The 24,702-nt window shown below is 46.1% G+C and overlaps 1 protein-coding gene across 4 annotated transcripts in view; it reads right to left on the bottom strand.

Moving 5' to 3' along the window:
• Nucleotides 1-24,702, bottom strand: part of UCKL1 (uridine-cytidine kinase 1 like 1) — a 90,719-nt gene that overhangs the window by 58,229 nt on the left and 7,788 nt on the right. For 2 of the 4 annotated variants that reach the window (XM_083618780.1, XM_083618779.1), the window contains exon 2: nt 1,545-1,738. In XM_083618780.1, the coding sequence (XP_083474906.1) occupies nt 1,545-1,738 (194 nt within the window). Of the gene's footprint in view, nt 1-1,544; nt 1,739-12,727; nt 13,184-24,702 lie in introns of those variants that run through there. The other 2 variants (XM_083618781.1, XM_083618782.1) reach the window with 2 other exon arrangements.

Raw genomic sequence — 24,702 nt, 5'->3', positions numbered from 1 at the left:
GTTTACTGACGGCTCAGTCCTGGGAGCCTATGCCCCCACCCCTGCTCCCCGAATATTGCCAGCATATTGAGGAAGCAACTTGCTTATCTGAATCTCTCTCTGGTCCCAGTTCTTGGACTATATCAACAGTCAATAAGTTAAAGAAAACCGGAATGCATTGCTGGTTGTTTAAGAGCAATGTGTTGAGTTGTACTTGCGACATTTTATTTTTGCAATGAGTTTAAGACAGTTTGCAGTAAACTTGGGAACACTTTCTTGCAGTGGAAAGCTCATTTCACATAACTCTAGCAGATGTGACCTCTGAAGGCAGCACTGAATTGCCTCTTTCTTCTATGCTGGTTAAACATCTGGCTAACATCTGATAACGATCCTCTCCTCAGCGAAGTTTCGTTAGACCCCTTTCTTTCCCCAGGGCCACAACAGTTTAATAAGAAGGTACAGCAACTCGGGCTGTTAGTAGAACTTTTGCAATCGATGTCCTTACCATCTGCCAAGGCTATAATAAAAACTAGGTTGTGGGATATTGAACGCCAAGAACTAACAGTAGCAGCAGAGAAAACATGTTCCCCTCTTTATTTTCAACTTTCTTGGGCACATGACACTAACCATAATTACCTTGAATTTCTGCTGAACCCTCAAGAAAGAAGGGCATTTTCGCTGGCCAAGTTTGATTCAAGCCCATCAAACCTCCTTTGGGGAAGGTTCTCAGGCAGGGTGGAAGGAGAAAGAACTTGCCCATGTGAAGACCACCTGGTGGAAACCCTCACACATATGGTCTCAGTTGTAAACTATATGCTGATCTCTGTCAGCAAGTTCTAGATCAACTCTGTATCCCCAAATGGAAACCAGTCAGAGGTCATACATTTTCTATTACTGGGGAATGATCAGGAGCTCACCAAGTTAGTGGCTAAATATCTCTATTTGGTTTGTTGTCGTCGAAATACACTGCAGACGTCTGATCTCCCTGGAGACCTGGAGATGTGACGATAGACTGCTCTGCTCCTTTCTTTTAGCAAATGTTTGTGCCACTGGGGAAGTGGTAATTCTGTATTGATTTGTTTTGGGTGTATGTATGTGATACAAATATAAGGGAAACGAGTGGCGCTGTGGGTTAAACCACAGAGCCTAGGGCTTGCCAATCAGAAGGTCAGCAGTTCGAATCCCTGCGACGGGGTGAGCTCTCGTTGCTCGGTCCCTGCTCCTGCCAACCTAGCAGTTCGAAAACACGTCAAGTGCAAGTAGATAAATAGGTACTGCTCCAGCAGGAAGGTAAATGGTGTTTGCGTGCGCTGCTCTGGTTCGCCAGAAGTGACTTAGTCATGCTGGCCACATGACCTGGAAGCTGTATGCCGGCTCCCTCGGCCAATAAAGCGAGATGAGCGCCGCAACCCAGAGTCGGTCACAACTGGACCTAATGGTCAGGGGTCCCTTTACCTTTTACCTTTATGTGATGCAAATAAAAGGTTTGATTATGATGATGAACTGCCTCTCCGTCTTATTCCCAAAACACGACCAGCCCTCAGTCCCAGAGTGAGGTGTCTTACCAATGACAAAGGCCTCCTTCGACTGCGCACCATGCTCGTTGTACCAGGGGGGCCGGCCGGCTGTGTAGATCGTCCTCTTGCTCGTCCGAAGCAGGGGCGGCTCAGACTTGCACTGGCTGGTGGTCCGTTTCCGCGGCGACCTCGTGGAACCCACTGCGGGGAGCAGCCTGTCCAGCGATTCGGCGCTGCTGTTGCTAAGGAGACAAGGAGAGGGAGAAGTCTGGGCCTCCATCAGCCGATGAGGTGGGAAACCTACCTCACAGGGTTGGTGTGAGGGATTAAAGGAGGAGGGAAGGAGATAACCACGCATGCCGCCTCAAGCTCCTTAGCAGAAAAAGGCAGGGATGTAAAAGGTGTAAGGTGTAAAGAGCAGAGGGCCTTCTCGGTAGTGGCACCCGCCCTGTGGAACACCCTCCCACCAGATGTCAAAGAGAAGAACAACTACCAGAATTTTTGAAGACCTCTGAAGGCAGCCCTGTTTAGGGAAGCTTTTAATGTTTAACAGACCACAGGAAGCTGTGCCTGGAGGAAGAAATGAGTGGAGAGACTCCATCAGGCAAGGCCTCCTTCCACCTGCCTTGCCCCACTCTCTGCTTCTCAATATGTATTGTATTGTTTTATGTACTGTGGCTTGCCCTTGTTTTATTGATTATAGTTTAGAAATTATTGTAACTGCTGAGTGGATTTCTGTTTAACTTTTATATGTTGATATTATTATTTTATACTTTTCTAATGATGAATGTTACTTTTTTGATGTAGGCTGCCTATTTTAAAGTTATGTTTTATTATCACATTTTTGTATTGCATTAGATTGTTATAAGGTGTACATTTTTTGTTTCTTCAGCTTGTAAACCGCCTAGAGTATTGTAAGATAGAAAGGCGGTATACAAATTAAAAAGGATGATGATGATGATGATGTATTTTAATACTCTGTTGGAAGCTGCCCAGAGTGGCTGGGGAAACCCAGCCAGATGGGCCGTGTATAAATAATAAATTCTATTCTATTCTAAATGTAATGAAACAAACAAATTTGAGCCTGTGCAGGTAACAGGGTAGCTTTAACAGTAGGGAGTGCCATTTTAAGCGGCAAAATAATTTTTTTGCTAATTTCTTCAGAGAGTTTTTTTTTTTAAAAAAAATAAAGTTTTTGGGTGTGAGGAATTAAAACCTGCTATTATTTTTGTGTCTGGACAACATTTAGATTGGTAAGTCTACATCTCATGAAGCACAAAAGCTGTTTCAGCAAGCCAAAGAATTTCAGTTTTGCCTTCTGAGAACGTCAGGGGATGCTAAATAATAATAATATTAACAGATAATATAATACTCTGATTGCAAGTACTTGGCAATCAGTTTTAAAGATTTCCATGCAACTTTACACACGTTTTACTTTTACCAAGCAAACCGAAATTATATTAATTTAATCAAAATTATCTTTTGAATTCCTGAGCCATGTTACAACTTTGTTTGTTTGCTTTTGGAATTTGAAAGTTTAAAAAAGTGAACATGCCCCACTGTAACAGATACCCGTAAATTGCCCTGTGACCCTCAAATGATGGGCAGTAGAATTAACAACCTGATCTCCTCAGTGGGGAAAGAACGACTATTAAACTATTTGTGGCCTGGACTGCTTCAGGTGAGGGGCTCAAATCATCTAACATGTCAGCCCCAGTGCTACAATTCCCAGTGGTTTCACCATTCATCCCTTTTCACAGGGAACTCTGGGAATTGTAGCTCTGGGGAGGGGACTGGGGAATCTCCTGACACCTCTCAGCACACTGAACAAACTACAGCTCCCAGCATTCTTGGGTGGCCATGGGGAAGCCATGACGGTTTAAAGCGGTATCATAACGCTTTAAACATACGGTGCGGATGAAATTTAAAAAATTCTGGGAAATGATATATAATGAGTTGAAGATGATGTTCAAAATAACATTTACAAAAAAAAAACCAGAGGCATTTTTGTTAGGGATTGTAGGACAAGACCTGCCAAGGAAAAGGAAGAATTTATTTATATATGCAACAACAGCAGCAAGAGTCTTGATTGCACAAGGATGGAAGAATGAGGAATGACAAAAGAACAGTGGCAAGAGAAATGAATGATGTTATGCACTGAGTTGAATAGGATCCAAAATGCAGCAGTCTGATTGGTCCTAGAACAATAGGATTCAGAATGCAGCAGTCTGATTTGTCCTAGAACAATGCAGCAGTATGATTGGTCCGCAGGAGCCCCCCAATCCAGCTCCAGGTGGAAGTGAATCCACAACCTGATTGGCCTACAGGAGAATCCCGGAATTAGCCAATCACATGCAGCCCATTGTGTAAATAATGTATATAAAGCAGATATTGTGGGGGAACTTCCATTCCTCCTCATCACTATGAGCTGAATAAAGAGCATGAAATCCACTCTCGACTCCGAGTATATTTCAAATGAACTATGCAGAACTGGCGAAACTGACATGCAAACTATGAGACAAGGACAACTGTGACTTTAAAGAAGAATGGGAACCTTTCACAAACTATTTAAAAAGACAACGAAATGTACTGGACTCCTTGGCAGGTTGTGAATAAACATACACAAATTTATTGAGGGTAAACATAGTAGATAGATAATATAAGGATGTATAAAATTTTATAATAGGCAGAAGTTAAAACTGGTTGAGAAATCAGAGAAAGGAGGTGAGGGAAGTCGTAGGCATTTGTTGGGGAGGTGGTAGGGAAAAATGGGGGGGGGGGAAATGATGATTTGTTTGAATAGTTTGTTATGTGAAAACTGGTAATAATTTAAAAATAAAATACGGTGCGGATGCTACCTTGGGGGCCAGAGAAAGCCCCTGTTCTTCTGCCACAAAGGCTCTTGCAGCTTGTATTTCGAACCCTGCCCTCTGGCCAGCAGCCGAGGAGGCAGAGAGGGACACAAACGGCGTGTTTGGCACCGACGTGACCGTCGCAGCCGGACAGCGGCGCTGCAGTGAAGCATTGCAGGCCACCGTCTCTCTGATATTTATACGATACGAAGCACTTGGCAAAGGTCAGCGAAGCAGGCTCTCTCTCTCAGCCATCAATCCCTGCGCGGTTTTGGGAGCAGGGCAGATAAACTTCCTCCAAGAGCTCTTTCGCGGTTGGCAAACACATGGCAGGCACGCAGCCGCCCCTCTCCACCCCCAATGGACCCAGGCCAGCGGGATAAGCTGCTTGGAGCAAAACAGCAGCTCATTGAGCCGGGGACAGGACAGGACAGGTTATTTATAGTTGATCTTTTCCCCTCGGCCGGCCTCTCTCTGCTCCGCCTCCCATTTTCCACCCTGGGCTCACATCCTCTTGCCAATGCACTGATGGCGACAGCAGCACTGCAAAAGCGGGACTTTATAAGAGTGCCCTGCAATTGAAAGCAGAGAGGGGGGACCCCTCCCCTTTGCATACAGGTAAGGAGATCCAAACCCCCCCCCCACCCAGTAACTGCGGGGAAAGTTTCTCCCCTTTCCAGGATTATCTGGGAGTCAAAAACGTGGTCTCCAAGTCCAGGCTGAATATTGAAGAAAAGAGGTGGTTGTGATTGTGTTCCTAAACCTGGGGTTGTTTTAGGGTGAACTCCTTTTCGAAACTTGAACTGGCCCCGCACCTGTGCATTTAACAGCAGCCTGCCGGGTGGAAATTGCACAGGTGAAGCTTTTGTCTTCTTGACAAGAGAAGCTTCACCTGTTTGGTTTCCACATGCCAGGCTGCTGTGAAAAGGCAGAGGAGCAGTAGGATAAAAAGATAGAGAGGGGAAGTCTTCTCTCTAGAATGGCTTCAACCCTACTTATCCTCGTCTGCAGATTCAGGATTTAAAAAGAAGGAAGTTCTCCCAGCCGCGGGCCACGATCCTATCCCGGTCACAGGACCGTAGGATTTGAAATAATAATAATAATAATAATAATAATAATAATAATAATAATAATAAATTTTATTTCTATCCTGCCCTCAGAGCGGCTAACAACAATAAAAGTAACACAGCATTCTAAAACCAATTCATTCTAAAATCAATTCAAAATCAAATTACTGGCAACCATTGGGCTAGAGTTCTATGAGGATTACCGAAGGAGGGGGTCAGGCTGTGCCTTGGCCAAAGGCCTGGTGGAACAGCTCCATCTTGCAGGCCCTGCGGAAAGTTGTCAAGTCCCGCAGGGCCCTAGTCTCTTGTGACAGAGCGTTCCACTAGATTGGGGCCATGGCCGAAAATGCCCTGGCCCTGGTTGAGGCCAGCCTAACCTCCCTGTGGCCCGGGATCACCAAGATGTTTTTATTTGAAGATCGTAAGGTCCTCTGTGGGACATACCAGGAGAGGCGGTCCCGTAGGTACGAGGGTCCTAGGCCGTATAGGGCTTTAAAGGTTAAAACCAGCGCCTTGAACCTGATCCTGTACTCCACCGGGAGCCAGTGAAGCTGGTATAGCACTGGGTGAATGTGATCCCGCGGCGAGGACCCCGTAAGGAGTCTCGCCGCGGCATTCTGCACCTGCTGGAGTTTCTGGATCAGTCTCAAGGGCAGCCCCACGTAGAGTGAGTGGAACTTTCACTACACTGGTACAAGAAAATCACCCATGGTTTCCAACGATGACAGGGGGGGTGTCGGCCACTTTTGCTGCCGTTTTCTCCCCCCTGGGCTGATCACATACAGGACACAGGAATGTAAGAAGAGCCTGTGGATCCGGCTAACGGCCCACCTTGTCCAGCACCCTGTTCTCACAGTGGCTGACCATGGAGAGAAACCCCCAAGCACAATAGCCACCCTCTCCCCTCCGGCGGTTTCCAGAAAGTGTTCTTCACAAGCATCGCTGCCTCCAACTGTAGGGGCAGGGCAGGGTCAACATGTCAAGCAGCCATTGGTGGCTCTCTCCTCCATGAATTTGCAGTCCCACCACATGGACATGGAAGCAGCGTCTGTCTCCTCCTCAGACATAATTGGTGCATAGGACAGCTCTGCCTATTACATTAAGGACAGGTCATGTGTCTGGGTTTCAAAGTTGCATAGGGAGTACCAAGGGAAGCTAAAGCAGTCACGAACTTCCCTCCCCACTTCTTATCTGGTTGCTCAGGTTTTGCAAAGCTGGCCAACCATCTTGCAAAGTGCTCCCCCTTGCCTTTGATCTAGGAAACTCAACACCTGGAGAGCTCCTTGTAAGAGTTCCCTGGGCTCCACAATGAAGTTACTATTACAGGGTACCTCTGGTTGCGAACGGGATCCGTTCCAGAGGCCCGTTCGCAACCTGAAAAGAACGCAACCCGCATCTGCGTGTCTGTGCACGCGCGGGTCACGATTTGCCGTTTCTGCGCATGCGCGTGACATCATTTTGCGTTTCTGCGCATGCGCAAGCGGCGAAACTCAGAAGTAACCTTTTCCGGTACTTCCAGGTCGCCGCGGGACACAACTTGAAAACAATCAACCTGAAGCAAACGTAACGTGAGGTATGACTGTATTATCATTATGCATACAGTACTCGGCATTTGGCTTATTCCAGGGCTGCTGAGAAGCGAGCTGAAATATTCCAGAGAAGATGCCTCTTGGAAAGATTTTCACGCTCCCTTGAGAGAAGAGCATATGCCTGGAATGGGGGCTTCATATAGAATTGTAGAGTGGGAAGCGACCCACAAGGGCCATCTAGTCCAACCCCCTCCAATGCCAGAATCTCAGCTAAAGCATCCATGACAGATGTCCATCCAACCTCCAAGGAAGGACAGAACCTTCTGAGGGAGACCGTTCGACTGTCAAACAGCTCTTACTATCAGAAAGTTCTTCCTGATGTTTAGTACGTTTCCGAGCACAATTCAAAGTGTTGGTGCTGACCTTTAAAGCCCTAAATGGCCTCGGCCCAGTATACCTGAAGGAGCGTCTCCACCCCCATCGTTCTGCCTGGACACTGAGGTCCACCGCCGAGGGCCTTCTGGCGGTTCCCTCATTGCAAGAAGCCAAGTTACAGGGAACCAGGCAGAGGGCCTTCTCGGTAGTGGCGCCCGCCCTGTGGAACGCCCTCCCACCAGATGTCAAAGAGAACAACAACTACCAGACTTTTAGAAGACATCTGAGGGCAGCCCTGTTTAGGGAAGCTTTTAATGTTTGATGCATTACTGTATTTTAATATTTTGTTGGAAGCCACCCAGAGTGGCTGGGGGGAAGCCCAACCAGATGGTCAGGGTATAAATAATAAATTATTAATTATTATTATTATTATTATTATTGTTGTTGTTGTTGTTGTTGTTATTATTTAGTTGGAATCTCCTTTCTTGTGACTTGAAGCCATTGGTTTGAGTCCTACCCTCCAGAGCAGGAGAGAACAAGCTTGCTCCATCTTCTGTGTGACAGCCCTTCAGATATTTGAAGATGGATACATGCAAAACACACAGAGCCCACCGACCCACTTATAGCGACAGCTTGAGAGCCGGGGTGTTACACAGAATACAGAAGGGGAGCTCAGCGCTGCACCAGCAACCTTTCCAAACCCGCTGGAGGTGAGCAACAAGAGAAACACCTGGAACCCTGCCAGGAGAGATTAAAAGGGATCACCTCAACAGGGTGCCATTGGACAGCCACCTCGCCCACCCCAACACTCAGACGTGGAGGGCAACTAGGGAAAAGAAAGAGGGAGCCCCTCCCCACTCTGCTTGTGGTCTTGGTGCCGGCTTGAAAACCCAAAATTCTGGCTGGATGCCGAAGGAAGTGGCTCTGCAGTTGGAGAGTGCTTTCTAAACAAATTGTCCTGCTTCTCCGATGAGCAGAAGGGTGAGATTATGACGGTGGTATTCCCAGACCAAGGACAAAGATTGTACACCTTCTAAACATTAACATGCGAGCATCCCTTTTCGAGTGCGCACTCATTTGCTGCAACATGCGAACACTCTTCGCAGCCGCATGTCACTTCAAGGTCTGCTCCAGCGGCTGCAGGAGCAGGGAAGTTGGCTGTCCGTCAGAAATTGCAGGACTCCCAACTTTCATCAGCCCCAAACAGCTGGATAAATAAGACAGGGGGGTAAGAGGGGGATGGAATACAAAGGCTAGCCATCCCTTGTTCACAGTGTGTTGATACTGCCCGTGCGCACAGACCAAGGGCTCATCCACTCTGTTGTTTCATGAGAATAGTCATCTTCTTGCACCTCCTCCATTAATTCTCCAATGTCCACATGACGTTCTTCTCCACATCACAGCCTTCTCACACTTTCCCCTCCTTCGATCCAGATTTTCACACAAGCCTCCTTTTCGGAGCATCTATCCAGACATCGAATCAGTAGCCTGGCCTCCACTGAGAGATACCCCAGGGACCTTCGAGCTTTGTCTTCTCGCAACCACTGGAGAGGACTGGGAAGCGACTAGGGCCCAAGAGCCAGAAAGCAGTGTTGTCGCTATGGTCCCTTGCTTTGTGTATACTATGGAGCAGTAATAATAAATTAATGTACCCATAACAGCTATGAGTGGCTAGTAGCCATGAGGGATATGCTCTGCTGCCGCAGACAGACTTTGATCATCTTCGGTAATACGGTGCCCAGAGCAAGGCCAAAATTTGGTGCCCCTAAATGAATCTTCTCAATTATGGGCACAGTGGTACCTCAGGATCCGTTCCGGAGGCCCATTCACAACCTGAGAAGAACGCAACCCATGTCTGCGCATCTGCACATGCGTGGGTCGCAATTCGCTGCGTCTGCGCATGCGTGCGACGTCATTTTGTACTTCTGCACATGTGCGAGCGGCGAAACCTGGAAGTAACCCTTTTCGGTACATCTGGGTCGCTGCGGGACGCAACCTGAAAACGCGCAACCTGAAGCAAACGTAACTTGAGGTATGACTGTATTCTCAATATTAATAATAATGGGTTCATACCATGCCAATCTGGCTGGGTTGCCCCAGCCACTGTGAGCAGCTTCCAACATATATAAAAACATAAGAAAAGGTCAAATGTGAAGAACTTCCCTATACAGGGCTGCCTTCAGACGGTACCACCCTAAATCTGAAACTGAGCCACTGTTCTGGATACTAGTTGATGGAAATCACGGGAGGAGAAAGTGGTTTTGTGTTCAAATCCTGCTTTTGGTTGGCCACTGTGAGAACAGGATGCTGCGCTAGGCGGGCCATTGGCCTGATCCAGCAGACACATAATAAATAGCCCACAATTTGCTAGTGTTTGGTGTCCTCCATCAACAGCAGCCTAAGCTGGTCGCCTCACTCTGCCTAATGGTCCCCCACTCCTGGCACCCCTGTTTTTAAAGGGTGGTGTCAGGGGACTGCCATCGGAACAGGGAAGGAAAGCTGAGGGGCAGTTGGGTTACAGGGAACCTCCAAAAATCTTGAGAAGTAGTTCCTCTTCCTGTGGTGGAGAAAGCCACACCTCCAGTGGGGAAGAGGGGAAGGGACCAGAGGATGCTGCCGGGAGCCTCAGCGCCGCTCCTGGTCAAGCCGGCCAGGAGGGAAGCACGCCTCTTCCGTCGCCCACCCTGCGCAGAAGTGTAAAATGCAAAGAAGGAAGGAAAAGGCTGGGGGTGACTAAGGTATTATGTTGGGGGAGGACCCAGAAACGATCACTCCCGGATTCTGCTAGCGATTGAGGCAGACATGAACTTGCGGTTCTGCACTGTAAATAGTTTGCACCAAAATAAAAACCTGTAAAATAAAAACCTGGCAGAATCCGAGACCTGGGAGAAGAGTTGGTGGAAGAAGACTGGAAGAAATTTAAAGACTATCTTCAGAAATACTGTAAAATTAATGAATGTTAAAATGATGTTGGATTGAAAATAAGTGGTATTAGCAACAAAGTTAATAAGAATATGCAAAAATGAATTGATAATGGATGAAAATATAGAGTTATAATATGTTAAGATACAGAGTTAAGATAAACGAAAGAGGGTAAGGATTTGCTGATTTGATTATTTAAATGGGAATACAAAAAGGGGAGGTGTGAGGAGGCCAAGGAAATAAGTTAATGAGTTCAAAGTTACAAAAAACAGATTTGTTTTTAATTCTTTTTTAGCTATTTGTCTTTTGTATTTTTATTCCTTTTTTTCTTTTTCATGTATTTTTCTATGTTCTTTTTTTGGTATCTTTTTCTTTTTATATGACCTTTTTTCATTTTGTAAACTTAGGTTTTTGTAAAACTTCAATAAATATCTTTTAAAAAAACAAAATAAAAATAAAATAAAAACCTGTAAAAGACAGGTCGGAGCCCTGACTGGTTACTCACGAGCAACCACCACTGCCATCTGACAGGTGGTTTTGAAGCACAATGCTGGGGCCCCCTCACAATTTGCCAGGGCAGCTGCAGGGCATCTCTGTGAGCGCAACGCAGAGGCGCCTTGCAGCTCGCAATTTGCTCCTAGCAACATCGATCCGCTGGAATATGGAATCAGGCACTGAGGACCGGGGAAGAACACGTGCATTTCACCTGCAAAATAACCACCAACTGGCTCCCTCAGAGAGAGAGAACAACGCTGCGGCGGCAATTAACAAGTGTGCTTTGTTCCCAGAGTGACGCTGACACGAGCAAGCAACGACAACAACAGGGGGGGAGGGAGGAGCTGTTATTCATGCGCAAGGAGTTTGCTTCTGCTGCATTTGAACATCGGAATCTCCAGAGGGACACAGAGGGGACTTTGGGCACCTCGGCAGCACCAATATTTACAGGTAATTTGTGTGAGATGCCTTTGTCCCTGTTGCTGCGCCTACTTCCCACTGGTAGCAGGGTGGGAGAGCTGGGGGGCGGGGAATTCACACCTGACAAGCAATACGCCCCCTTGGTTTCAGATAGTACACGGGCAGACAAGTCTAAAAAGCCCAGGACACAAATTTTCATGCCCTCTGGCAACCATGGTGGCTCATTTATCAGAAGTAATGTATTTGGCATTAACTCTGAAAGGGTATATTCGATTCTGTCCAGACTAAGCCTCCTACAGCAAAATATACATCAGAACCGAGAATATGCTGAACGACCTGTTCTCCAAATTAACAGGGAAACTTGGTCAAAATTCAGGAGACACCAGCAAGGTTGCCGAAAATTATTGTCTCCACTGTCAAAGGAGAAAGCAAGGGGATGAACTCTTGTATCAGATACAAGCTCAGCGCACACCCGCAAGCCAAATACGCAGTGAAAAAAATAGCTATTCATCAGAGAGTTGGAAGGTATGGCGTTCACTAGGGCGAAGTAAAGTGATATCTTTAAAAATACTGTTATTTTTCCATCTTGAAAACAGGGATGGGAAGAAACAACAGAAACACAAGCAAAACACACACACACACACACAAATCCATAGACAAGTAGGATCTGCAACAAAATGTTGCAGTATGGAGTGTTTCTGTTCCTCCAGGATACTCCATTCCATTCCCCCTCCTACTCAGTTTTCCGTTCCGTCTCAACCACAATCTGTCAGCATTCTGCAATAAGCAAGCGTGCCCAGTTCCTCAGTTGGTTGTATTGCCCTTCCCCCACCAACTCCTGACTTTTTTTTCTATTGCAAACTTTGGGATCCCCCAAGTTTGCAGATACCTCTCTCTTACGTGTGTGTGGGGCTATTCTGACTACACAAGCAATGGCACTCACAGCTTGAACATGAGAATTAGAGGGAACAATCATTCTCCCCACCCTCTGAGATTTAATCCGGAATAACATCCAAACCCCTTTACCATGCACCTGTTATCTTCACTACAGCGCAGAATAGTCTTTCGGCTCAAATGATGCATCAAAACCCACCTTTCATCTCCGCAGATAGCTCATAGGTCCAGTAAGGGGCAAGTTAAGAACCTTTCCACCTGCTTCCGATTGACCCAAGGATGCATGTTTTATTAAGAGCACGCTCTCCCGCGGAAACACGTTTTGCTCCCTAGTTACCATTAAGGGGGTGGGGCAGTGAATCAGTTCACAAAAGAAAGAACCAGCTCAGGTAAATGCAAGGCAGGACCCCCCCCCCCAAAAAAGCCCAGTTGCGCACACACACACCCCGCATTGCACCCTTCCGATATCTGCGAAACAGCCAGTTCTCTATTGCGCTGCTCCTGAAATTCCCCAAAACAAGTGTTTTGTTTTGCAATCCAGAAAGCAGATCTCCCCTCTCCTCTCTTTGCCACCCCCTCCTCTGTTTTCTGAGCCTTCTAAAAACTCGTCCATCCTGCATCCGAGAGTTAATTTACATCCGGAAAGGGGGGGGGGAGTACAGGACAAAAGCACTCACCTGCCTTCAGGTCCGAGGGCCCAGCAGCCAGAGATCCTGACCCCAGAATATACAGGGGATCTGTTCATCTCCCCCTAGCCGGAGAAAGGTCTGGGGTGACTGTGGAAGTGGCAGAAAGGCTTCAGGTGTTTTTGACTCTGGGAGAGCTGGCGTGTGGAGTGTGTGTGCGTGTGTGTGTGTGTCTCATCGCAGCCTCAAAGAATTCAGAGTCCCTAGGAAGTTGACTACATGCATTCTGGCCTTTACAGTGAAACAAAACGTGGGTCTCGCCACTCTGATCACAAGAGGAGGAAAGGGGTGAAAAACACCACCCAGGGGCTTGGGAGAACCTACAAACTGGTAGGGTTCAAGGAGACCCGAAAAAGTCCGGTGTGGTGTCAACAGCGGGAGAAGGAGGGAAAAGAGAGCCCTGCCCAGGGAACGAGAGAGTAGCCAACACGCATAAGAGGATAGCTTAACCTAGAGATTATGTTCATTACCTGATATTAATAGCACTGACTTTGTAAAGAGAAGAGGAGTTGCACGGCACAGCCTCCCAAGCAGCCCCTCTGCTCCGGGGACACCAAAACATGGCTGGCGGAAGGCCACAGGCAGCCGCTCCTGACATTTGGAGCGTGTCCGGGGCCTGGCAGAGAAGGGCAATGCACAAGAGAGGTGGGCAGATGCCTGGCATGGGAAGAGAGGGCAGAGGAAGGCTTTTCTTCCCTCCTCGGCACGAGAACGCTGGTGGAGCTGAATATCGGAAGATCTGGGACATATAAAAGAAAGAGCATGAACTGTGGAACTCACTGCCACAGGACGCAGGGGTGGTCAACAAATTGGATCGCTTTAAAATAGGATTAGGCAGCAATGCTTATGAGTACCAGCTGCTGGAAGCCACTGGAGGGGAGAACGCTCTTGGGTTCGAAACCTGCTTATGGGCTTCCCACAGGCATCTGGTGGGTCACCGTGAGAACATGATGTTGGACTAGATGGGCCAAGCTGGCCAGGGCTGATGGGATTTGTAGTCCAAGGCACCTGGAAGGCACCAGTGTGGGGAAAGCCACCTTAGTCCTACACTCCCAGATCCCAGGTGCTAATGGGAGCAGAGGTGCCTCAGCTTGTAATTATCTTGCTGAAAAGCAAATCATTAGCGCAGGGGCAGCTAATCTACCCTCCTCCAGATTTTGCGGGACTAGAACTCCCATCATCCATGAACATTGGCTGGCTGGGCTGGTGACAGTCCAGCAACGACTGGAAGGCTGCAGGGAGGAGGTGGGTGGAGATGTGAGTTTTGGTTCTCTCTGTTTCTCAAAGCTCTCCATGCAATAATAATTAAAAAACCCTCATGAAAATTAGTCTGCATTTTAGTGTGAATTTCTCCTAACAAGCATGCTTTTACAGTGGTACCTTGGAAGTTGAACGGAATCCGTTGTGGAAGTTTGTTCGCCTTCCAAAACGTTTGCAAACCAAGGCACAGCTTCCGATTGGCTGCAGGAAGCCCCATCGGACATTCAGGTTCCAAAGAATGTTCGCAAACCGGAACAATCACTTTCGTGTTTGCGGCATTCGGGACCCAAAACGTTCATTTTGCAAGTTGTTCGCGATCCAAGGTATGACTGTAAATGCAGTTTATCATGCACATTTTCAGAAGCAAATTTTCCTTCTACAACGCATTGCAATATGTTATTTTCCCTGATATTGTCTCTCTCTCACACACACTTCCTCCTAACAGATGTGCTTTTGCAAACATTGCTTGGTTGGAATTTTGCATTGCAAAATTCAGGTAATTTCAAAGCTGGAAGGATAACTGTTTTAGAGAGTGCAAAGCTGATAAGTCCACCTTCAAATGTGCCTTGAGTCGAATTTCTCCTCCATGCTTAGCCTCAGGTTAAGCTACCCCAGCCTTGGATGTTCCTCCTTGAAGTGGTTGCATAAGCCCCAACGTAGGCTGTCCATCTGGGCCAGCAAGACGTCTAAGAATAAACTCCCCTCATCGCCACCCGGTACGGCTTCTTCACTCTGCTCTCTCAGCAAATTGGCTGGCCGCTTGCCCTCTCAGATAAGTTACAGCCATCACATGCTCCGAGGTCTGTTGTGGGAAACGAAACTCATCAGATACAAAGGGTGGATCTGCCTGAGAGGATGGGAATGCATTGCGGTAAAGAGATAGAAAGGCAAAAGGGGATTCCCACAAGCTTCCCCTAATGAAACTGTTATTGCAAAGAGAAGTACTGCAAACATGGAACGCTCAGTGGGCAACATTGAGTACCACCCCACCATTGGCACGATCAACTGGAGATACATTTTGAGAGCCCTGACAAATCGGGGTTCCAGTTGTACAGAAAGTCTTTTGCACACAGAGTGGATATGCCCACAGATTCTGTTCCAAATAAATAGATGCAGATTAGCAACAAACCCTAGACAGCATCTTAAAAAGCAGAGACATCACCTTGCCAACAAAGGTCCGTATAGCTAAAGCTATGGTTTTCCCAGTAGTGATGTATGGAAGTGAGAGCTGGACCATAAAGAAGGCTGATCGCCGAAGAATCGATGCTTTTGAATTATGGTGCTGGAGGAGACTCTTGAGAGTCCCATGGACTGCAAGAAGATCAAACCGATCCATTCTTAAGGAAATCAGCCCTGAGTGCTTACTGGAAGGACAGATCCTGAAGCTGAGGCTCCAATACTTTGGCCACCTCATGAGAAGAGAAGACTCCCTGGAAAAGACCCTGATGCTGGGAAAGATGGAGGGCACAAGGAGAAGGGGACAACAGAGGACAAGATGGTTGGATAGTGTTCTCAAAGCTACCAGCATGAGTTTGACCGAAGTGCGGGAGGCAGTGGAAGACAGGAGTGCCTGGCGGGTCACAAAGAGTCAGACACGACTAAACGACTAAACAACAGCAACAAGCAGCAAAGTGGTGATCCTGTTCCATTTTTAACAAAAAATGCTGCATTTTTAATGTTGGCTAATTTTCATCCCTCAGAAGTTAATAAATATTTCCTGCCATCTACAAAATAAAAAGAAAGTTGTAACTATCTCCACCATGGAGTCATGGTCTGATATTGTTGATAACCTGTTGTGCAGCTTAAAAAGCTAGTTGTTTGGAAAACTGAAGCCATGCTTCACCTATTATATCAGTAGACTTCTCCCTGGTGCCAATTGGGTGCTGAGATGGAGCAGGCCCCTTTCAGGATGCTTGTCAGAGCCCTGGCTGTCCAAGCAAACCGAGCTGCCGAAAACGGGGACTAAGGAAAAGCTGACCAGGTCTGCTTGTCTCACTAGTACCATTAACTACTTATGAGTTGGGTTGAAGAAAGAGTTCAAAATTTATTTACTGCAGTAAATAGGTTCAGCACAGTCACTTCCACAAAGGCTGAATGGGCATGTATTACACACACACACACCCCGGACCTTTTATAGAGTTTCTTCTTTGGCAATCCCTCGTAGCCAAGTAAGATTGTCTTCCATAAACACAGTTTTAACAATGAGTCCGTAAGTGACTGTGGAGGCCAATTCTGGATCCACACGTCCTTCCACAGTGGGGACATTGGTTTCCAGGTGGGAGTTGATCACGGTGTGGATTTGCCAATTGTGCCTTCCTCTTAGCACATTTCTCCCTTACGTCCTGAGTTTGACTGTCTTCAAAGCCCAGGACACCTTTGGTAAAAGCTGTTCTCCAACTGGAGCACTCGCAGGCCAATGTTTCCCAATTGTCAGTGTTTATACTACATTTTTTAAAGATGTGCCTTGAGAGAGTCTTTAAACCTTTTTTGTGGACCACCTTCATTACGCTTTCCATTTTTAAGTTCGGAATAGAGTAGCTGATTTGGAAGACGATAATCAGGCATCCACACAACATGACCAGTCCAATGAAGTTGATGTTGAAGAATCATTGCTTCAACACCGGTGATCTTTGCTTCTTCCAGTACACTGGCATTAGTTTGCATGTCTTCCCAAGTGATGGGTTTACAGACAAAGAATTCACATAAGATCCAATCAAAATGCTGCAAACATTAGCAGATGGTAGTTGGCAAAAACACATTGGGTACAACTTTCTGGATGTCCAGCCTGCAACTTGACGTGTGTCCAGCCACTCTAGGGCCCCTCACTTCTAAACTTTTGAAGCCTACATAGATACAAGCCTACATACTAAAGAAAGGAGAATTGTAGTCCGAGATTTATGTTCACCTAGATAACAAGCCTACATAAGGGGAGTCGTACTTGGTAAGTTGGCACAGCCAGACTCCCATAATTTTAATCTTCAGAAGTTCCCTCCCCAATTGCCTTATCTTTGGTATTTCCAGCAACCAAGCAGCAACTAGGCTATGTGTCTTTTATGAACAAAAGGAAACTATTATGAACCACGGATTTTAACAGAACGCCAATGTCTCATTCAGTTGGGGCTTTTTATTGGTTTCTCATACAAAGCATATTTTGTGGGCCCTTGCGGTTCCCCCCCCCCCAAGGTCACATGCCAGGAAGCAGCAGCAAGTGTGCTAGCAGTGATGTCTCACACTATTGTCTCATCCTTTCCTGTACTCTTCCTCTTCCTAAGCAATACATCAACGACATCAGACTTTGCCAACCTGGTGACCTCCAGACATTTTGGAGGACAACTCCCATCAGCTGCGCTGGCTGGGGATGATGGGAGTTGTAGTCCAAACATCTGGTTGGCGAGACCTGAACTAAGTGGCCTGTAATTACCAGTGCTGAAGCAGTGTTCCCTTTTGGGACAGCTGTCAATCTCCTTTCCTGGTTTCGTCCATCCATGGCCTGGAACTGGAGACAGCCTACTTTGAAACCCAGTTTTTGGATTTTTGAACAAACGTGCAACTGTTTTGAACTTTACTGCGTCATGTTCCCTGGTGGCTCATGAAAACTGCTATTCTGAATAACACCTTTGATCGGCAGGGCAGGGCAGGGGGCCCTTGGGGTGATTTTATGGAACCAAGGCAACAGTGCCTTAAAAAGTTTGGAAATTCAATTGCTCAAATACATGAAGTCGTCTGGTCCGTCTACTGATTGACCAACCTCACATGACTAGGCCAGCTAATGTGGAGAAGTACACAATTGTGCAATTCACACCCGTGATGAGCTACAAAGATGATGAGCTATGCAAGAAACACAATCTATGGGGGGAGGGATATTAACACATATTAACACATCTTTTGCTAAATCAACCCAGAACTCTAGGGAAGAGCTGTAAAGTAAAGGTAAAGGTAAAGGGACCCCTGACCATTAGGTCCAGTCGTGACCGACTCTGGGGTTGCGGCGCTCATCTCGCTTTATTGGCCGAGGGAGCCGGCGTGCAGCTTCCGGGTCATGTGGCCAGCATGAATAAGCCACTTCTGGCGAACCAGAGCAGAGCACGAAAACGCCGTTTACCTTCCCGCCGGATCAGTACCTATTTATCTACTTGCACTTTGACGTGCTTTCGAACTGCTAGGTTGGCAGGAGCAGGGACTGAGCAATGGGAGCTCACCCCGTCATGGGGATTCGAACTGCCGACCTTCTGATCGGCAAGCCCTAGGCTCTGTGGTTTAACCCACAGCGCGACCTGCGTCTGTGGCTATAAAGTGAATATGTTATTTAATGTAATTCAGATTTTTTTTCCTGCTGTCTTTGTAGCACCGAAGTGACTCCCCTAGGGCGCAAGCCTGGGCAGTGTGTCTGGAGGTCCTGGTCTGTCCAGACAACAAGACCCCTCCTCTCAGCCTTGCTGATGTGGTCCCAAAGAAAGGAAAGCAATATGTTTGGCACCAGCTTGGCTGCAGGAGCTGCCACAAGGAGGTATTCAAGATGCCATCCAACTATCTTTGTGTAGGGCTTACTCCTTAGCCCTTTCTTTGCCCAAAGGTGTCCCACAAGGCATATCATCTATTGTTCTTAAACATTATTAGTACTGTAGCATATACCACTAACTTAACTGGGTGGCGTGAGCTAAGAAGGTCCCTGCCTCAGGAGGATTACAATCTGAATGACGAGGCAAGGTGGCCACAGTGACTTCTGCTGGGATCCATCACGCAAAGATGAGATCAGAATTAAATCTCACCTTCCATTCCACAGGCCTTTATAGGAGGTGAGGAGACAGGGCCTTTTCACTGGTGGCACCTGGACTGTGTACGATACACTCACGAGAGACACTTACTATGCTACCTCTTAAGTGTAATGATGATGATGATGATGATGATGATGATTATTATTATTATTATTTATTACTTATACCCCGCCCATCTGGCCAGGCCTCCCCAGCCACTCTGGGAGGCTCCCAACAGAATATTAAAAACATGACAAAACATCAAACATTAAAAACTTCCCTAAACAGGGCTGCCTTCAGATTTCTTCTAAAAGTCAGATAGTTGTTTATTTTATTGGCATCTGATGGGAGGGCGTTCCACAGGGCGGGCGCCACTACCGAGAAGGTCCTCTGCCTGGTGAAGACAATGTTATTCTCCTACGCTGCTAATTTTGATTGCTACCATTATTAATATTTATAAACAGGCAGCTCATAAAAAAATTAAGTCTATGTACAATGAAATCGCTCAAACACCATAAAACTATTAAAACACAGAACAAGCAACCAACACTACATAGAGTCACAGAATCCAACACGGGGCTCAAACTCACAGCCCTGAGATAAAGAGCCTCGTGCTCTGCCAACTGAGATGAATCGTATCAAACACTTGGCAAAAGAAATACAGTACATTTTCAGCTGAAAATGAAATATCAGAGCTGTGGGAGTCTGGCAGACTTCCTTAGGAGCAGTGTTGCAACTTTCTGGTGCGGCTGTGCTAAATGCAAGGTCACACTCTCGACATCCCTTTGCTGATAAAGGTTCTCTGTCAGGGACAGCAAGGCCAGTTCCACCCTGAAACCAGACCGAAATGGCTCAAGATAACCTGTATCTTCCAAGCCTGTCTCTATCATTGTGCTGCGACTACTTTCTTGATCGCCTTGTACTCAAAAGGAATGTTGGCAACTGGGCAATAAACATTCGCCCCAGTTTCATCCAAAGTTGCGTTCTTTAGGAGCAGTCACGCAACAGCCTCTTTTAAAGCCAGAGGCAATCGCTCCTCCTCAACACGAGACATTTACCTGAAACAGCACAGTCAAAATTCCCAGGTGAGGTTTACTCCGCCAAGAAGTGCCGTTGATTGCATCAGTATTTTGCAGGGAGAGGTTGCACGCCAAATCCTCAAAACATAAAAGGTGACTGTCATCCAATTAATGAAACAAGAGGAGCAGATGAAACGCCGAGCCAAAGATGCCACTCTGAATTCAGGCTGATGGGGATTGCAAGAGGAGAGAATGCTCTTGTTTTTCTCAGGTCCTTCTTGCAGGCTTTTTAGAGGCAGCTGGTTGGTCACTGTAAGAACAGTGGACAATATGGACCACTGGCTGGATCTAGCAGGATGGCTCTTCTGATATTCAGAACTGCCTTTCTAATAATACAGGTGTTGACCTTTAAAGTCCTAAATGGCCTCGGCCCAGTACACCTGAAGGAGCATCTCCATCTCCATCGTTCTGCCCGGACACTGAAGTCCAGCTCCGAGGGCCTTCTGGCAGTTCCCTCACTGCAAGAAGTGAGGTTGCAGGGAACCAGTCAGAGGGCCTTCTCGGTAGTGGCACCCGCCCTGTGGAACGCCCTCCCATCAGATGTCAAAGAGATAAACAACTACCTGACATTTAGAAGACACTTGAAGGCAGCCCTGTTCAGGGAAGTTTTTATTGTGTGACATTTTAATGTATTTTTAACCTTTGTTGGAAGCTGCCCAGAGTGGCTTGGGAAGCCCAGCCAGATGGGCAGGGTACAAATATATTATTATTATTATTATTATTATTATTATTATTATTATTATTATTATTAACTCCCCCCAAAGCCTGCGCAGAGAGGGAATGTTTTCAGCCGGCAAACAGAGCCATCTCACAAAGAGCATTCCATGAAATCACTGCTGTCGTTTTGTGAGTTGAGAGTTTAATGTTCACATCCTTGGACTGTGACTTTAGCCTTGAAAGTTTTTGCCAAACAACAAGATACAAAACAACAACAACCAAACCCACACTCAATTCCTCTGCCTCCAGATCCATTTGAAAAGCACTCAATACTCAACCACTTTGTTTGTAACGCACTTGCAAGAAATCAATATTGGCATCCCCTGTTTTCTGGAACTCCCAGCCTATTAATATTAACCTCCTTTGTACTGTTTTCTGCGCCAGCTAAAAAGTGCTTTTTGAGCCTACTGAGACTTGTGCATTTTTTATGGTGCACATTTGTCTTTAAAAATATAGGATTTTCCCCTATACTGTGATACATTTTATTACGGCCAGGTGTTTTCAAAACGTGTTTTGATCTCAGCAGTATTTGCTTGTGACTATCTTACATCTTTTACGTGAACCGTTGAGGGAATGATATTATTTTGACAAAGTGATATATACATCTTGCTAAATAAAAATCAAATAGATACCAAGACTAATCACTCAGTTCCTTCTTTCCCAGTTAACAAAACCAAAGGATGAGTTGGAAGATTCCACCATATCGCCAAAATCAGAGAAGGCCTCTCTGCCTTGTGAAAGCCTTGCCTATGAAGGGCAGAAATTTGCTTGCCCTCAATGGGTGCCCATGGTGGGAAGAGAGAAAAGGGGGGAAATCCCAACCTTCATTTGAACGCCCACCCCCTTAATGGTAGCGTCTAGTGCACTTCTTCTGTTAAAACATAATCTTCTTCTTTGGCGATTCCTCGTAGCCGAGTAAGATTGTCTTCCATAAACATGGTTTTAACCTTGAGTCCATAAGTGACTGTGGAGGCCAACTCTAGATCCACATGTTCTTCCATGGTGAGGACCTAGGTTTCCAGGCGGGAGTTGATCACGGTGTGGATTTGCCAAGCGTGCCTTCCTCTTAGCACGTTTCTCCCTTTCGTCCTGAGTTCAAGCGTCTTCAAAACCCACAACACCTTTGGTAGAGGCTGTTCTCCAATTGGAGCACTCGCAGGTCAGTGTTTCCCAATTGTCGGTGTTTATACTGCATTTTTTAAAGATGTGCCTTGAGAAAGTCTTTAAACTTCTTTTGCTGACCACCAGCATTATGCTTTCCATTTTTAAGTTCGGAACAGAGTAGTTGCTTTGGAAGACGATCATCAGGCATTCACACAACATGACCAGTCCAACGAAGTTGATGTTGAAGAATCATTGCTTCAACACTGGTGATCTTTGCTTCTTCCAGTACACTGGCATTAGTTCTCCTGCCTTCCCAAGTGATATGTAAAAATTTTCGGAGACACCATTGATGGAATCTTTTGAGGAGTTGGAGATGGCGTTTATAAGTGTTCCATGTTTCACAAGCATACAGTAAGGTTGGTTGTGCAATAGCTCTGTTCTCCAATTGGAGCGCTCGCAGGCCAGTGTTTCCCAGTTATCTGTGATTGTACTGCATTTTTTAAAAAGTTCTGCCTTGAGAGCATCTTTAAAGTGTTAGAACACTTACGGTCCACAGAACTGGCCCCCTTCCGTCTTCCTCAAATCTGCTTGAGTATTAGTGGGCATCCCCAGAGCTGATTGGGGCATGCGGTGGGGGGCAAGATTTCATTGAACAAGAGACTTTGCCAAAGTTTTTAGCATTTGTAGAACCCGAGATACGAGAGCAAATGCTCCTTATATTGGGGTCGGGTGAGAAAACTAGCCCGCTCTCCCCCTTTCCCCCCTCCCCAGTAAAAAATTCTGTGGGTGGCAATGCTACTGTCCCAAATAAGCCTAACTTTGAGCTCGCCCCATTTTGTTCAGATGTTTCCACAAAGCTTATGTTGGCTGACCTGCCCTTTATCCAAGAGGCACAACGCGTTCTAGTTTATGCAGAAGAACAGAGGTGTGCTTGGGTGTGACCTACAGATGCAACGAATGAGTGTAACATCTTGGCCTCAGTTTTCCATATCTCAAAAATGGGAACACTGATTCGAAATTGCACAAAGCATGTGGAAAGTACCTGCGTGGGGCAGCTTGACAGGTGAGTCAAATGACGTTCACCATAATGTATAGGACAACTACAAATACTTGTTTGAAATGTAAAGAAAAAGAAGGTACCTTTTATCATATGTGGTGGACTTGTAAGGTAATAAAAGCTTTCTGGGAGATGATATATAATGAAAGGAAGAAAATGTTTAAAATAACTTTTGTTAAGAAACCAAATTTCTTTGTTTGTTGTTGTTGTTTAGTCGTTTAGTCATGTCCGACTCTTTGTGACCCCATGGACCAGAGCACGCCAGGCACTTCTGTCTTCCACTGCCTCCCGCAGTTTGGTCAAACTCATGTTGGTAGCTTCGAGAATACTATCCAACCATCTCACCCTCTGTCGTCCCCTTCTCCCTTGTGCCCTCCATCTTTCCCAACATCAGGGTCTTTTCCAGGGAATCTTCTCTTCTCATGAGGTGGCCAAAGTATTGGAGCCTCAGCTTCAGGATCTGTCCTTCAAGTGAGCACTCAGGGCTGATTTCCCTCAGAATGGAGAGGTTTGATCTTCTTGCAGTCCATGGGACTCTCCAGAGTCTCCTCCAGCACCATAATTCTAAAGCATCAATTCTTCGGCGATCAGCCTTCTTTATGGTCTAGCTTTCACAGTGGTCCATACATCACTACTGGGAAAACCATAGCTTTTACTATACAGACCTTTGTTGGCAAGGTGATGTATCTACTTTTTAAGATGCTGTCTAGGTTTGCCATTGCTTTTCTCCCAAAAATTTCTTTGTTAAGAAACCAAATTGACAAAAAGTAACTTTTGTTAATTTCTTTTCTGTTAGGAATTACAGGTACTGATATCTTAAAAGAACAGAAGAGACTTTTTATTTGTGGAACAACAGCTGCCCGGATGTTACTAGCCCAGAGATGGAAAGAAGATAAAGCCCCTAGCAGAGAGGAGAGGCAAACTAAGCTGATGGACTATGCCGAGATGGCAAAACTGACTGGAAAACCTGCGAACCAAGAGGACAAAAACTTTATAAAAGAATGGGAAAAATTTATGTTACTTAGGAGACCACTGTAAGCAGATGGAAACATTAGCAGGATTTTGATCTCACTTGTAGTTTAGCAATTACCATGGACAAAGTGGTTCGATATAAAAATTGGAGTATGAAAGAATATGCAGTAATAAATGTTCAAAATGGGACACCATGGGGGGATGGGGCGGGGAAAGAGTCCGGAGATTTGGAGGAATCTCTTTATATAAATATACTTTTTTATTCTTTGTTTACAACTTTGTATTGGGGAAACCAATAAAAATGATTTTAAAAAATTATGACAATGTTCACCATAAGATTAAAGATTTAAGATGTGTGACGCTGAAACAGAGAGCCTCTGTGGTGTAATGGTTAGTGTCGGACTGGGACCAGCGTTCCATTCCCCCCTCCACCATGAAGCACACTGGGTGACCTTGGGGCAGTCACCATCTCTCAGCCTGGCCTACCTGACAGGGTTGTTGTTTTGAGGATAAAATGGGAGGGAGAACCACATAACCCCACCTTGAGCACCTTGGAGGAAAAGGTGGTATATAAATGGAATTATTAATAATAATAATAATAATAATAATAATAATAATAATAATAGTGTTGTTTAGTCGTTTAGTCGTGTCCGACTCTTCGTGACCAACCTATCCATTCTGAAGGAAATCAGCCCTGAGTGCTCACTGGAAGGACAGATCCTGAAGCTGAGGCTCCAAGACTTTGGCCACCTCATGAGAAGAGAAGACTCCCTGGAAAAGACCCCGATGTTGGGAAAGATGGAGGGCACAAGGAGAAGGGGACGACAGAGGACAAGATGGCTGGACAGTGTTTTCGAAGCTACAAACATGTGTCTGACCAAACTGCGGGAGGCAGTGAAAGACAGGAGTGCCTGGCGTGCTCTGGTCCATGGCGTCACGAAGAGGTGGACACGACTAAACGAAGAATAATAATAATAATATATTTATACCCTGCCCATCTGGCTGGATTCTATTAGCAGCGTT

This window comes from Podarcis filfolensis, assembly GCF_964270895.1.
Source record: "Podarcis filfolensis genome assembly, chromosome: 6".
Classification (NCBI taxonomy): Eukaryota; Metazoa; Chordata; class Lepidosauria; order Squamata; family Lacertidae; genus Podarcis; species Podarcis filfolensis.
The sequence above is the reverse complement of the archived record's forward strand: the minus strand, read 5'-3'. Positions and strand labels throughout refer to the sequence as shown.